At 32.4% G+C, this 16975-nt stretch overlaps 2 protein-coding genes across 2 annotated transcripts; both read right to left on the bottom strand.

Moving 5' to 3' along the window:
• Positions 1-5588: 5588 nt before the first annotated feature.
• Positions 5589-9930, bottom strand: PI (K-box region and MADS-box transcription factor family protein). The gene is made up of 7 exons (XM_086434826.1): positions 9564-9930; positions 9317-9383; positions 8602-8663; positions 8388-8487; positions 8255-8284; positions 7984-8028; positions 5589-6061 (listed from the first exon to the last, which is right to left on the bottom strand). Exons 1-7 carry the CDS (start codon positions 9863-9865, stop codon positions 5915-5917), a joined length of 753 nt encoding a protein of 250 aa, XP_086290952.1. The 5' UTR covers positions 9866-9930; the 3' UTR covers positions 5589-5914.
• A 5224-nt stretch (positions 9931-15154) lies between these two features.
• On the bottom strand, positions 15155-16908 carry LOC147406677 (1-aminocyclopropane-1-carboxylate oxidase 5-like). Its single transcript, XM_086432559.1, has 3 exons — positions 16807-16908; positions 16016-16242; positions 15155-15863 (listed from the first exon to the last, which is right to left on the bottom strand). The coding sequence occupies exons 1-3, from the start codon at positions 16906-16908 to the stop codon at positions 15260-15262; spliced, it is 933 nt and encodes a 310-aa protein (XP_086288685.1). The 3' UTR covers positions 15155-15259.
• Positions 16909-16975: the final 67 nt, after the last annotated feature.

Here is a 16975-nt window from a genome sequence, read left to right on the forward strand (position 1 = left end):
GGAATTGTAGTGCTCATTTTGAAATAATCCTCTCACTCCGAGCTCTCCATGTTGCTACCGTAAAATTTGATTTCTAAATCCGTCGTCTATTGAGATTTTAGTAAAACATATTCAATTACTTAATAGAACAACTGATATTTGATGAATAAAATGTTCCAATATCTTGAAGAACAAGTGTAGATAAGTGAGTCGATCAAGAAAATCTAGAAACTCATTAGAAATTAAATTTCAACCTCTCTTTGCATGAAAATTTTGCACGATATATATCATATAAAACAGACATTCAGAAGATATTGTCACGACCATAGCCATTAATAATTGACTTATGGGTAATTTTATATATAATTTAACTTTTATGTCTTGTGTTAATCATTTATATCTCATGTAGAGGCATATATACTTATATTGTATTAATGTTGTGTTATATATACTAATTAATACGATGATGGTATAATTAAGAATTGTCCGTTATACCCATAATTCCCCATTTCTTCTATTCATCTAATCTTCCTACCTCCTCAAAAACCCTAAAGCTTCAAATCAACTTTGTAGCAAAGGGAAACTGATCGGAAACAGTGCTGACATAAACAAGGGCCAGCTATTTGACTTTGAAAATGTTTGATAGCACATTTTCTTCAAGAGATCTCGGATTGTTGAAATTTTTGGATTGATTATAAATAGGCTGCTGGTACCCATCGTATTATCGAAAACTTAAGTTTTACCATGATTAGAGCACCCCACCTATGTCGACATGTTCACCGTGACATTGCTTGGTCAATGACGACATGAACATGTCACCTAAAGAAAATGGTGCTTTTATCAGTTGGGTTGCCCTAATCGTCACAACAATTTGTTGGGTGCTCTAATTAATAATTGGGGCACATATAAAAGCACTTCTTCTTCTTCTTCTCAAAAATCCATTATCTTCAACTTGTACAAACTTTAAGGTAAAATCTTTGATGTGTACAACATTTGATTTTTTTTAAAATAAATAAATAACTTTTCCAAATTTGGCGTAGATTGAGATTGTGTGATCTGATATGAATACACATGAATTAATAGAAGACATTGCTATAGACTATATATTTATTGTAGTAATGAAATTCATTTAACCTATACCATTTTTTTGGATAAAGCTTTTGAGATTAGGTCACATAGAGAGCTCAATATTGCTTTGATATTAATTGGGGAAGAACTCAATAGTTTAATTAGGGAATAATGACATTTGAGGCTCTCCATCAAATGGTAGGAAAAATGCAAGTTTTCTAGAGATTGGTACGAAAAAGCATAGGGACCAGTATAAATTTCCTTGAGATCACTGTTCTTGGGAATCTCTAGGAATATCCTCCCATCTTATTCAATTGTCTGGAGGAGATCATCATCATCACCAAAGCTTCATCCCAAAGATTTGGGGTGGGCTAAACGATTTAGGCATCAACTTGGTATATGTAATATTTTCATTTCTAATAAATAAAGAGTAATTTAGTCGTACCCCTCTGGGTTTTGCTGTTTCGGTGAATATTTGATATAGCCTTGTTGGTTTTCAAACCAATGACTTAACAATTAACATGATATTCTTTGTGGCACTAATAAAAAATTATCACAATACTCTTATCTTTAATCTCTTTCCAAAAACTCTTAATTTTTTTTCTCATGTTCAATCTTTTAGGGTAAACTTCGAATTAGAAAACTCTTGGGAAACTGATCTTCAAGTGAGAAATGTTATTCATTTTCTTCGTACTGATGGTGATGAAGAGGTAATACATAGAAGATAAGGGTATTTTAATCATTTTATTAGTGTCTCATCGATAACTGGGTCGATGGGTATGCCATTAGTTTGAAAACACAAGAATATCTCAAATTTTCACAAGAGATGGGATGTGTACACATCTAAATTACCCTAAAACAAAGGGCTAGACGAACCTACACGGTCTAGTTTCGTGAGGTCCATCGAGATCACCTTAAAGAGGATCACCTTCCTCCATTAGTGTGTGATTCAAGACATCAAGGTCTAAGAGAAACAAAACTACAGAAATTTGGAGAGCTTGACTTGCTAAGAAATTCTATAAAGAAAGGCATTAATCCAATCAAGAAAATTAAAGACCAAGGGGTTCTTTGATTATTGTTTATTCTTGTTCTTGACACATATTTATTAAGATATCAATGGAGAAAGGTACACTCTAAATCTCTTTTAAAATTATTGATTATATGTTTTTAGACGAATGTGATTCAACGATTGTGAAGAATATGAGATGCAATTGATGAATATTTAGTTTATTCAGCACTTTAAGTTAATTGATTTCATTATCTAACATTATTTACCTTCATTTAGACTATGTTTTGTAACACTTATGAAGTCTGGAAACTAGAAGCCAAACTTTAGAAGTTTCATCCCATCATTCGTTTAAAACTTTCGAATTTCGATTTTGAAATCTAAAACAAAAAAGCTTCTAAAGCCTAAATTTTGATGGTGGAAGACCTTCGACTTCAGAAGTGTTACCAAACACAGACTTATTTTATATAAAAAAAAAAAAACTTGATTCTCAAGTCAAATTAATTATATTACAAAATCCAGGTCAGACCAGACAAGATTATCGATTTGATCCAATTTTTTAAAAGAATGGTTTACAGTATGCATTTTTCTTTATAGTAATCCAATGATAATAACATGAAACCATCAAAATCTAATTGAAAACGAAGTGTGAAAGTGATGCCCTTCCTTTTTTTGGGACATAAAGCAAAGTGAGCACACCAAGGAGTGTGATTTTGGCATCCATCACTTTCTTACCTTCTTTTTTGTGTGGTTGAAAATATGGTTTTAAAACTAGACTTATCAGAGTCAATTAAAAATATAATAAATTTATATTATTTAAAAATAATTTTGTCCTCCACAAAAATAAAATAATAATTGAATAACTAATGGTGTGTTTGAAAAGTGAAAGTTAAACCTCAAACTCAAAGCTCCCATGGTTGTCTCTATTTTCGCATATTCTCAAATTTTAGAAATGATTCTCTCCTCCAAATCTAAATGAACTCCAACTGGTCTCAGCCTCTAAATCACTATTCACGATTCTAATTCAACTCACATAATAAATAAATAAATAAAAACCTTGGTATTGGCATTATATTCCAAGTTAAATATATAAAATTTGTTATTGGTAATCCAACTTTACTTGTTATACCCCAAGTTAAATATTAAAAAATAAAAATAAAAATTGCTATTGGCAACCCAACTTTACTTGTTTCACCCCAATTTAAATATAAAAAAATCTTGATTACCGAATTTGTTAGTTTTATATTGAACAACGAACCAATTCACAATACAATTTCTCTCGGGTTCGTCAAATTTAATGAACCAAAACAATTTCTATTATACTTTTAACTTCTTCACATCTCCCTCCACATTTTCATAATTGAGATATCCCCTTAAAATTTTAAATTGATGGTATGCCCCTTTGATCTTAGTCTTTATTAATAAACTAATTAAAAATGACCATACCCTCATCTTTAACAAATAAATAAATAACTAAAGGTTCACTCTTTTTTTTCCCCAAATGCCCTCATCTCTTTCTACCCCTATGAACATGGTTCATTCTCGAGTGGCAAACCATGAACCACGAACCCAAATTCGAACTAAGCGAATCCACAGGTCATGTAACATAGGTCTAAATCATCCTAAAAGAAAAGGAAATAAAATATAATGATTAATAAATAAATGAATACCATATATGTTATTATAATTACTAATTTAATAATAAGAAAATAAAAATAAATAAATTGTCTTTACCTCAACATAAATTTAGGAAAGTGGAATTATATATATATATATATTCCTTAATCTCCCAAAAGAGTTGGAGTTCTCAACAACTTCAGGATGAATTCTTATAAACAACCAAATACTAAAGTTAATTAACTTTCACTGTCAAACTTTGATAGTTGAACTCTTGAAAATCCAACTCTCACAATGAACTATAATTTTTCAAACACATCCGTCTAGTTTCTGACTTGCTACATTTTTAAGTTTACTTGGTCGAGTTAATGACTTGGTTCCATTGAGTTTTGGGGCCAAGTCAACTTAAAAGTCCAATGGAGTCGACTTGGACGAATTTCAAGTCATTTAGACCAGTTTTAAAATTATGGTTGACAATTGGTGATTTTTCGCATGGCATTTTTTTTCTTCTCTTGAAGATGAAGGTATTTTGGATATGTTCTTAGTCTAGCATGGTCAAGTGTTAAGCAATTAGAAAACACATAGGTATTTCCAATATTCCCCAAAACCTTTAGGGGTATTTCTAAATAATATAAATGAGGGTTAGCAATCATGATCAAGTTGAAGGTCCTAAAAGAGCGAGAGGAAGACACAAAAGTAGATTTGAACTCAATTTTAATAACAAAATTAGACTTGGCCCTAGACAAAGTTAAATGGAGAAACAAGATCCGTTTAAAAGTCATGAGTGGCTTATTTATATACATTGTGTGGGGTCCTGACCCATCCAAGATCGATTTGATTCAGAAGGTATTAGAGTATTAGAATGCAATTAATTACCACTTGTGGATCCATTAAAGTTTGTTGGACCCAATGTAAATCAATCAAGAGAATATATTTAATTTGTCCTAAACTTCGTAAATATGATTCAATACTATAATGGGATCAAATAAGTTGATGGACCACATGTATATACATAAATATATGGTTCATTAATTGAAGATGATGAACCTCAAGTTCTCATATGATTTCATTCCAGCCATGATTTAAGGGATCATTGAATTGGCACTAACCCACTTGGTTTGGAACTGGGTACTATTAAAGAACTAATTCAATTGAGAATTCTTAGATGAATTTTGCATAAATCCTAATAAGATTTTTATAAAAATTACATTAATCAAAATATATGAAAATAGCCTAATATAATATTCTAGAATATCCTCCATCACAACCTTCCATTTGTGATGAAATACACGGACAATAATATAGTGTATCTCATGCACCTTAATACAACGCATCTTATTCTCTTACTCAACTTGGTTTCAACAGTTTTTTCTATGTAAAATACTCATTTATGCAAATCATAGTTAAATTTATTTAGTAATAATGTAAAAAAAAGTGAATTTTAAGGGTGCAAGTGAATACAGGAGATAGCAAAAAAAAATCAATTTAATATAAGATGGCCTCCAATATTTAGATTAAAGTTTTTTCATACTATACAATAATGTTTTATTAGACAATCAACACAGTTCTTTTCCTTATATTATGAACTAAAGATTGTGCTTTACCTTGGTTTCAATGGACAAAAGGACCACTTACATATCTATCTATATGGACTTCATGTCCATGTGAAAGCAAAAAAATTTCTACGAATTTAAAAAAACAATTTCACAGTTGATTGATACATTTTAAATTTTGAATAACATTGACCAGCCATTTGAAAAACCTTTAATAGGAAAATCATGAACCCCTAGTTAGAGAGATGAATTGTAATTTGAGCCAATGTTGCAGTCCATGCATGATCCATCGATCCATGTAACCTTTTTCCATATACATACAAATGAAATGCAATCATACAACTATGATAAAGATACAATAAGAATCAAACTAAAAAATAAATCATTAAACAAGTTTCAACACTCACACATTACTTCCAAGCAAAAAACTAGAACCCAATATGAAAGTTTAACCTAAATTCAGATCCTATGCAATAAGGCTCCTTAAGAAGTTTCAACACTAGCCAATATCATAAATTATCAAGTCTATGATTATAGTGACCTACAAGTATCTAAATATTAGTTATCCCACAAAATTATGTTCTAAAATATTATTACAAGCTGCATTTCTTGTTTAAGTAGATATTAATAATACGTATAGATCATTAACCCATTAAAAAGAAAGTGTTTTTGAAGAGGAAGCCAGAGAGGGTTATTTATTCGCCTGTAAATTGGGTTGGATTGGTTGCGCACGAAATGCAAATGGCATCTGAGAAGGATAGTCCCTTCCCTTCTGAGTATTATACCCATTTTCCATCTCCATTCTTATATTCCCCTCGATTTCTATTTGTTGATGATGCTGTGGAAGAATAAAGAGAAAAAAAAAATTAAGATCAAAATATATACAAAGTTCAATAGCAATCTTCATTGTGAACATGGATATCCCTAGATTTAGCAATGTGTGTGATGCAATAATAATAAATCAATTGAGAAATCAAGAACGCAAGAAATTTACATATGAGCTTTCAGAATATTTCACTACTTGAAAATGGCTACAACCCGTATTTATATAATTAATGGTTTTCCATTCAGAAATCAAATTTCCTTTGGTTACCCTAATCTGAAATTATAAAACCAACTCCCCACTTTGGTTAACCAACTCATTTTCTTTCCAAATATCAATATTTCTCTTAGGGTGGATGGTTATGAATTGGAAGAAAAAAATACCCAAAAAATAGAGGTTAACAAAATATAAGGCATAAACATAACATTCATAATTATAGAAAATTCAACATCAATAATGAAGAAAGGGCGAACTACCATTTCGTGAGCTAAAAAGTTATTTACGATTCTGGTTAACTGTTCATTTTTATTACCAAAATGTGAATGATGATGTTTTCGTTAAAAAAAAATTCAGAATGATAACGAATTTGACGGTTTTAAAGTGACTATTTCGTAGGTTTAAAGTTACTATTTCCAATTAGTCACTTTAAAAACCTCCCAATTCATTATCGTTCATGTTTGGTAATTAAAATGAACAGTGAGCCGGAATCCTAAATTCATCAAAAGTTGATCACTTTTTCATAAATATCCCATGAAGAAAAACATGTCTAAAAATTACAACATCAATAACATATATTATAGTGGAATCAAATTCGATGAAGTGTGTAAATGACCAACAATCATAATATGGGTGATAGGAGTCACAAGTGGAAATGAGTCTTAAACCTATTGTACATAGACATAAACAAAGAAGAGTCATGCTAGAGGTGACATTGAAATTTACATCTTTTCACGCATTGCTGACGTGGAGGTGCCCACAGAACCATTGATGTTTTTCACTCTTATCTCGATGAAAAGCATCTATGGTTTCGTGTACACATCCACATCAGCTGTGTGAAACAATGCAAATTTCAATGTTACTTCAGCATTTTCCTACAAAGAAATATGAGAAATAGACTAACCTTCAAGTATTCAAGTGAACTTGGAAAGTATGTTTTCTTTGTGAGTAAGAGTATACTATTATATTACATCCTCATGATCATCATCAAAGCCTTATCCAAACATTTGGGGACAACTAAAAGAATCTTGTTCCTCCATTCAATTCTATTTAAAGTCATTTCACCTCTTAATTCCTATGTGTTCATATCTATTTTGTAAATCATTTTTTATTATTACATACTTTGCTTATTCAGCAAAAATAAAAAAGCGACTTTATACGATACATCTTATTCTTTAATAAGCATCCTTAAGTGGGAAGTAAACATACAACAATGTAATTAGAGCATACTTTTATGTGCCCCTGAACACTATGTGAAAAAAGCCCATATTTGACTGCCTTGGGCCATCAAATTTCATAAAATTTGACGGAAAAGGAGTCAAATTGGCGTCAAATTTTTCATTGTCAAATTTTTGTTTTCGATGGGTTGAAACTATCAAATTAATGAAGGATGGGAGAAATTCGACAATTCTAAGCCGTCAAATCTGGGAACATCAAGAATTTTGATGGTCTTAGACCGTCAAAATTCAATTTCTAAAATCTGTGGGCCTTGGCCCGTCAATTTTTTTCTGTGGAATTTTTCAGTTTTCACATAGTGGAAATTATGTAACATTTACAAAACTAATATAAATATTACTTGCTTAGAAAGAATAAAAAAACTATATGATATAATGTCACTAATCTTTTTATCAACTAACAAATACCAAGATATCTTTCTATATTTATACATGTATGTGTATATGGGTGAGATAGAAAGAATGTGTGAGAGAAAAGATGATTACCAAGATGCACCTAAGATGCTTATTCTCCTCCTCTAGATATCTTTCCTGTGAAACATGCAACCAATAATATTAAGTAAGGCAGATGGTGAATCATTCCCTCTTTAGAAGTTATAACTATCAACAAATTATTTACTAATAAATCTAAAATACCCGTAAAGAGAAAAGCATACCCAAGAAGCTATCTATAAAGCTCTAGGACACTACATAAATAGAAATGGAAAATCAAATCAATCAAGTGAGACAACGAAGAGTTTGTTTGATCTCTACATACATTTTTCTTAAGCATTTTCAAGTACTCCATCTGTCACAAAATAAGAAAGAAAGAACATAAGATCAGATCTTGGGTCAGATTACTGTTTTAAGAGCTCAAATATATTAAACTATTAATAAACCATGAAACTTGCCTGTTTGGCTCTAACGTTAACAAGGCCGTTTTCAAGGGCTTCCTCTATGGGGATGAGTTCTTTGGGGTTGAGAGAGGTGATATCCTCACCCTTCAAGTGCCTAAATGCGGAAAGAAAGAAGAAAAAAAAACACAAAGAAAGCTTGATCTACTGAGACTCCAACAAAGAAAAATATAGATAAATAAAAGAAGTTAAATTAGCAAAAGAGATCTACCTGAGTTCTATCTGCATGCAGTCGTTCTCTTTCTTGATTCTATCCACTTCAGTACTGAGATACTGTAATTTTTTATTGTGCTCTTTAGTAAATATATCTATCTATTTAGAGAGAGAGAGAGAGAGAGAGAGAGAGAGAGAGAGAGAGAGAGAATGTTGTGGTTGTAGATCTGCTCATAAAAATTAAATTCCATGTTTTTGTAATGAGTTCTTCGGAAAATACCCATGTCTTCAGTAAAACAAGCAAGAAATACAAGATAAGAAAAGGGAACATTTGGAGTTAGAGAGAGAAGGGAGCATCTCATGTCAGTAGATCTGCTCATAAAACATACACCATCATGGTTAAGTATGTTCTTTAGAAAATACCCATTTGTTTATTCACTCAAACAAGCAAGAAAAAAACCCAAAGAGGTTGAGTAGAGATAAAAATGAAGAGAATATATATGCCATATCAATAGATCTGCTCATGAAAATTTTACTTTATGCTTTAGTTTGGTATTCTTTAGCAAATACCCATGTCTTATACATTAGAAGGGCAAAAACACAGATCATATGAGAGAGGTTTCATGTTAGCAGATCTACTAAAAAAGACTTAATATGTTCTTTAGAAATAACCCACTTTTTTACAAGAGAAAAATATATAACAAATAATTTAAGAGTAGGTATAAGACTTAAGAGTAGGAAAAGAGAGAAAAAACCAAAAGATCAAACCCTACCTCATGTTTAGCATCCCACAACCTCTTTCCTGAAGTTTTCTGGTATCGATCTAAGACCTTTGTAAGCCTTTTCATCATCATCAAAATATAGAAAAAATTAATAAAAATCCCACCAACCCAACATAAGAGAAAAGATTAGCAAACAAAAAAAAAAGAGTTAGAAACCATAGAGATCATGAAAAAAAAACCCTTTAAGAGATCAACCATCATAGAAGCCAAAAACCAAGAGAAAAAAAGTACTGCATACGTGGTTGAAGGACTACAATAGTCACACATCTTTCCAGTACTGGAGAAGATAACAAGAGAAACCTGAGCATCACAAAGAATAGTAATCTCCTTAGCCTTCTTCATGATACCATTTCTCCTCTTTGAATAAGTCACCTGCCTGTTTGTTGAGTTTTCAATCCTCTTGATCTCAATCTTACCTCTCCCCATCTCTCTCTCTCTCTCTCTTCTAACTACAATTATTGTTTGAGGAAGAAGAAGAAGAGATGAAGAGATCAAAAGATAAGTATAGAGAGAGATAAGAGGAAAGTAATGAAGGAACATTCTATTATGGGTTAAGAGGAGAAGAGACTTTCTAAGTGGTTCAGAAAGGATGGTTTGTTTTTGTGTTGTTGACAAAGCCAACTCCATCTGATGTGCTTTCTTTGCTGTTTTCTTTGCTTAGTTTCGTCTCAGTTCCCACCTCTCTAATCACTGTGTCACAAGCATACACTGTACTCCCCTATGTTTGATTACAAACTGACTCCGTTCCTTGGGCCCACTAGTAATGATCGAAATGTTTGGCCCCCACCCCCACCAATAATAAACCTAGTTATTTGTAGCAATTGGACTTGAAGACTTTTATAATGGGATGGGGCCATTTGGCTGGGATTGTTAGATTTTGGTTTTAGATTTTCATTTCGGAAAGACTTGTTAATTTCAAGGATTTGAAAATCTGTCTATTTACAATATTGTAGAAATTAATCTCTTAATTAGAAACAAAATCTACTTTTGGTGACTTAGTTTTATAGTTGTATACTTTTGTCTCACAAAAAAAAGAAAAAAGGGTTCTATCTAATCTTTGACTTGGGTCGATTTCAAATTTTAATTACAAAAGGATCAATTTTATAATCCATACCAAAAGTTACATCCAATTCTATAATTGAATTATGGGCGAGAATCAGGTTCTAGAATTCAAACTAAACACCCCATAAAAAATAGGAATGTTGATTCATTTTAATTTTAATTACAAGAGAATAGCTAATATAATTAGAATAAATCTTAACAATCAAATTCTAGAATCCAAACTAATCACCCCCTAATATCAGGACTGTGGGGGCATTTTAAGCTAATGAGAAGGAAAATAAAAAAGAATGGACATCCATAAATCACTAATGTGGCTGATTTTGTATGTATAAGCAACGTGGCAAGAAAATGAGTTCGAGAGTTGGGTTGTAAACCAACTCCCGGGAGTACAGAGAGTACTGCAGTCTTACAATTTAATAACAACGTGGATATGGGTTAGAGTCTGATGTACGTAAACATATGCTGTTTGAATGAGGTACTGTATACGTGTCGAGCATTAGAGCCTATCAATATGTATGGGTCTTGTCTAGGGTTTGAGCTGTAACCCTACATTTAGAATTAATCAGATCTTAACCATCAAATCAAATCAAATCAGGTCAAGGGTTTGACAGGTAAACGAAGTTTAAAGGAAAGACATGTCCCTCTTTTATCCAGGTTCGAACTTGGAACTGGCTGCCAAAGTTACCCGGTGTATAAACCACTACATTGTTTGCTTTACAATCGGAATGTCGAATCGGTGAGTCGAGTCGAGAATCCAATTATGAGTCATGAAATTATTTCTAATATTTGTCCTTTTTAAGTAGATAGATAAAATATGCAAAAATTCACAATATATATATATATTCACCCCTCACCCTGTTCTTCTTTTCCAATTAAACAAAAGAATATTGATTCAGGAGTTGAATCAAATCAACCAAGTTCAGATCGAGTTGAAAAATCCATTGATGTTATATATTGTTCTTAGAGTATCTCCAATCGGTTTCTATATCTTTAAACTTCTTAGGACTTTTGTGGATTTCAAAGCCAACTGGTTAATTTCATATCAAATATATAAGGGGGAGAATTTATAAAGGTCTCCTCTATATCACCATTCACTCTTTTGAATTTTTGTTTTTATCTTTTTTTTTTTTTAATTAATATATTTTTATATTATTTTTCTACATTAAATATTTTTTTAAATAACCCTCAAGTTATTTTCTTTTAATAAACGTGAAATTTTTTAGTCAATTCCAATAGAAAAAGGTCATATCTCACCCAAATCCCCCGGTTACATGCAATACCCCATAAATCACACATACTAGCAAGTCGAGATAAATCCATGTGGGTAGCCAACAATGGGGTTTAAACTCAATTGATAAAACTTAATGAAGTTAAAACAAAATTAAACTTCTAGAAAATTATTATGAAATACAAGGGTTTTAGAATAAATAGAACCGAAATAGAGTACGTAGCGTAAAATTAAATAACAACATAGAGATGAAAGGCTAAAAAAGAATTGATATTCAATAAATGTACTAAAATGATTATGTTCATTTGTACTATAATTAATGATGGAGGGATTGAGGAAGATGTTGTTTATAGATTTATAGTTGGTAGTTAAGTGGGTCGGAGATGTACTTCCATAGTGTTATGTGATCTCGTATCCTATTCAAATTAAGAGAAGATTTTATGAGCCACCAAAACAATCAACAATGTTTTTTTATGAAGTTAAATGTGATCTGACAGTCAAGACGTAAAACGTTCATAGATTGAGCATCTTAGAGACATGAATATAGTTGCAATGGACGAGTGGTAAGATTGAGAAAGATAAAATAATATATCATCCAAGGGAATACTTAAGTAACCCCAGTATGTGACCAACTAAGGGAAAGTCAATTTAGATGATTTGGTCGTGTGCAATAAATGGTAAAGGCTCGAGGAGGCTTAATCCCATGGTCTAGCTTTCAAATCCCGTTGAACCCACTTTCATCTCCATTAACCACTAGTCAATGTAGATGATTTGATCAAATGACTTGACACTACCAGCCAGGCTAATTTATTGTGTCTAATTCCTCTAAGGATTGGAGAAAAAATAATCATGAGATCAATGGACCAAAAGATGTGTCACATGACAAAAATTGTGCAGTACTCGTTAAGATTTAATAGCATCGACCCATCAAATTCATATTTATTTACAGAAATGTTACATCTACCTAAAATCATGATTTGTTTTTATTAGAAAATATGATGTTTTAGTTGAATAGTAAAATCATTAGAAAGATGCTAATGTCTTTATAAAAAACTGTGCTTGGGTTTATTAAAAATAAGGGCATTTTTATTCTTGAAATAAAATAATATTTTTGTTAGATATTTTGTGTCGAACATTAACACTACTATTTTTATGTATTTTATCTTTGAAAAATTAGGGGTATATTTGTGATTAAAAAACAAATACTAATGTGAAGGGAAATATTGTAAGAAAATTGGAAAAATAAGGTTTTGATAGAGTTTTCTTATTTTAGGGAAGAATGTGTAAATAGTACTTGGGTTTGGGTTTGGATTTGCTACTTTCACCGACGAATTGGTACATCTATGAGACCCTTGAATGACACATGTGCACAAGAAAAATCTTTTTTCTTTTTCTTTTGAATTTAAATTTTTTTAATGGACTTTTTAGCATCACCCCCTATAAATGTTTGATATTAGAGTTGCCCACTGGATAGAATGCAACTTTAGGTTTTTCACCCTTGATTAAAAGTCTGCTTCATTGACTGAAGTTTCTCTCTTCATCCGTCCTTTTGTCCATGGGCACACAGTTCAGCTCTTATATACACCACCTAAAGTTTGAATTACTATAATGCTCGTTGGGCCTCAAAATCCTAAGTAAAACACAGCCCTTCTAAAGTTAGGCCGGGCCAAATTACAAAAGGTGAGGTCCAAGTCCAACCAAATCATGATCTTAAAACTCATTCAAGATTGGAATGACTCATTTCGATCTCAAAGCAAATGAGATATTTAGAAAATTTAGGGCAAGTCAACTGTTTTGTTGTTTTTTTTATATAAAATAATCAATTATTACTAAATAAATAAAATAAGATTTTGTGATGAGCATCTATTTATTCATCTTATAATATCCATTGGATTTTGTTTTCATATGGTCAGGATCATGTGTTTTTTTCCATGAGTCATTCTTCTCGAGTCACCAGATCCTAGTCATTTAAAAAATGAATAATATTGATGAATGCACGCGGCTGATGTGGCAAAGACACGTAACCGCACATCTTTTTTCCTATGTATCCCGATGAAAAAGATCTATGATACGGTTCTGTGCCCTACTGCCCTTGCCGCGTACCAAAACCACGTGCATCTATAGTAACAAGCTGCATATGATTTATCACATTTATGATGTGGAGTTGCACACACACACACACACAACCTGCATATGTTTTACTTGTATCTCGAGGAAATACATCTACGGTTATGTACACAATCCACGTCAGAAATGTGAGAATTGCAATATAAATCCCAATGTCAGCCCAGCACAACTCCCAAATTAAAGGATTTGGAAGGATGTACTTCCAAGTTCCAACACCTTGATCATTATTCGCAAATGAAGCAATACTTTCTACATTGTTATTGGGTGAATTGTACATGCAGTGATTTTCTTGGAAATGGTCAAGCATATTAAATCAATATTTATAATTTATTAATTGGGAATTATTAATTTCTAAGAACTCCAAAAAAAATAATAAAGTGTATACATCCATCTTCGATGAACACATCTTAAACTTAGGGGGTTCAGTTGCCAACCATTTTCGAAATCTTAGATCAGATAATTTTTTATTTATTTTCTAACTTTAATTTTTTAAACCTAATCTAAACAAAGAACATACTAGGGGGACTAAGAATTCATTTAGACCATCATGGTATCCAACAACTAAGGACCTAATTGTGATTCCTCATCATTAAGGTCCCATACATCATTTTATCCAACAACAAATGCTCATTGCGACAAAATATGTGAAGATCGTCACCAAAAATATATCACGGGTATGGCGTATTTTCTCCCACTAAGCTTGAGATAGATGCACTAATCTACATGATTCAAATGGAAACAACTGATTAAACTTTATATACCACTGTGTTATAGAAGTCTATGTTAAACCATATAATAATCTCTTAAAGATAAACTAGTTGTCTCTTATGCGATCTTCTCTCCTTAGTGAGGATATAATCTTTCTAACCTTCTTTTGAAGAACATGGTTCTTTTGAGGTCCTTTTTATCCTCTTCAAAATATGGGAATCTTTGAAAGATGAAAGTGCACAAGAAAAGGAGGAAAACTAGTTGGAGAATCTATCATGTTGGGAGTCCTAAACTCCTAATATTTTGTGCCCCTACTTTGTGTGTGTGTGTGTGTGAGAGAGAGAGAGAGAGAGAGAGAGAGAGATTTTCACTCAATGATTAAAATTTATTAAATAATAAAGAATGAAGGAAACAAAATCCTCATAATGGTCAACATCTAAGATTGATAAACCCCTAGTTTTCCTTATTTAAAACTTTGGTCTCATCATATCAAATATAACCAGAAAAAAAAATGATAATTGAACCAATAAAATAAAGGAAAACGCATACTTAAAAATTGCATTAATGATAATGACGTACAAAGCAAGCCTTGTTAAGTACATTAGAACATTAATAAACATAACAAACCAGAAACAAACCAGAAACAGAAAACCATATCAAGCAAACACACACAAATCCCCCCTTAGTTAAGAGAAGGAAAACCACAAAGGCTAGCTTTTATGCCTTGGGTTACATTTTTATCACTAAAAACCCATAGAACTATAAACAACTTAGCCATCTTATTGAGATCAGATTTATCTCTTTATATTTTAAATAGCTCCTACTGCTTGAAACCTTGGTTCCTTGGGGAGAAACTTCTGCTTAATGTAAATAGACATGTAATCACCAAAAACAAATTTTGGGTAAGCTTGATCTTCTTCTTTTCTCACTGAGTTCATAAGTTCTGGTGGAGGAGCTATGGTGGCCTTGAGAGAGGGGTTATAGAATGATGCAATCGATCTTCGGTTTCCATCCGGTGTAGCCAAGACACGGTGCCATACACTTTTGTATCTTCCATTGCTTAGGACCTCAATCTGATCGCCCGTGTTGATGACAATGGAGTTTTCCATGGGTTGGACATCGATCCATTGGCCATCCTTTAGGATCTGAAGACCACCTACATTGTCATCTTGAAACAGCAAGATGACACCCCCTGCGTCGGTGTGGGCTCGAAGCCCGTTTACAAGCTCGGGACGAGGGCATGGTGGGTAGTGGCTCACCTTGGTGCCGAAGAAGGCCTTGTTGTCTGATTCCTCACCGTCATTGAATGCCTTCTTTATGTATCCTTTTGGTAATCCCAAGTTCTCATCCATTACTTCCATCACCTTCAATGCTAGTTTCTTCAATTCTTGACGATATTCTGTCATGGTTTTCCTGGCATCAACATAACAACATCCCAATAAAACAACCCATTAGACAAAAATCATGCATGTTTTGCAACCAAAATTCAATTGGGCTTAGAGTATATTAACAATAAATGAATGACAATTGGAATTGTGTAGATTTAAGTCCTCCTCCGAACTTACTTGAATTCCTTGGATTGAGACGCCCATTCATTATCATCTTGCAAAGTGAAAACATCCTCCCAATCCACATTTTCAAGTTTCTCGCCGTCGTTCCGTTCAATCAAGTCATTCAGCATTTTCATCGTTGCTGAGTTTTTGAAACCTTCTTCTCTTTCGAATTTATAACACTCGGAACAAACCTTCTTCACCCTCTCAAGGAGCTCTAGTGGAATCCCATGGTTCACCAACTGCATCAAAGAGTAACAACATGAGATGCTAAACAAAGCAAAGCTAAATGACACAAAATTATTACCCCGAATCCATCACCATTGCGAAGGGAGTTACAATAGTAATGTGATCGTCAAATCCCAAATAAAACTATGAAAGTTATAAAACACAACAAGATTTTTAGCGTCCAAGGTGACATAAGAGTAAAAATTACAATTCGGGATTTCTCCCTATAAAATGAGTAAAAATTATAAATATATATACTCGAAATACAAGTACAAAAGTATCCGGCCAGGATTTCCTATAAATGTAGACACTACTTTTCGATCCGTTGTACAATACTTTCTTGGTGATCAGTCCCCAACTAGATTCAAAACATCTACCACAACAAAGTAACAAACTATATGGTGTGAAGTGAATTAGCATTAACATTAGCTTAATTTTCTCTATAGAGAAAATGGGATATGTTAGGACCTAAAATCCCATAACGGATAAATCATGATTTGAATGAAGATGGGAAATCACTCAAAACTTGTTATGATCGATCTATTTATCATAACCCTTAAATGATCGATAAATTTTACCTGGAAGAATCCCCATTCCTCGCACCCATTTGCTATCTGAGCCAGTGTCTTGGCCCTCTCCTCACCATTGAGTTTCGAGAAATCAATCACGGGAATGGCCATTGAAACAAAATAGTATCTAGCAGATGTAGTTAACTAATTAAGAGAAAGAGAAAGAGATTAACAGTTA

This window comes from Akebia trifoliata, chromosome 3 (genome assembly GCF_017979445.1).
Source record: "Akebia trifoliata isolate Shusen 1 chromosome 3, ASM1797944v1, whole genome shotgun sequence".
NCBI lineage: Eukaryota > Viridiplantae > Streptophyta > Magnoliopsida > Ranunculales > Lardizabalaceae > Akebia > Akebia trifoliata.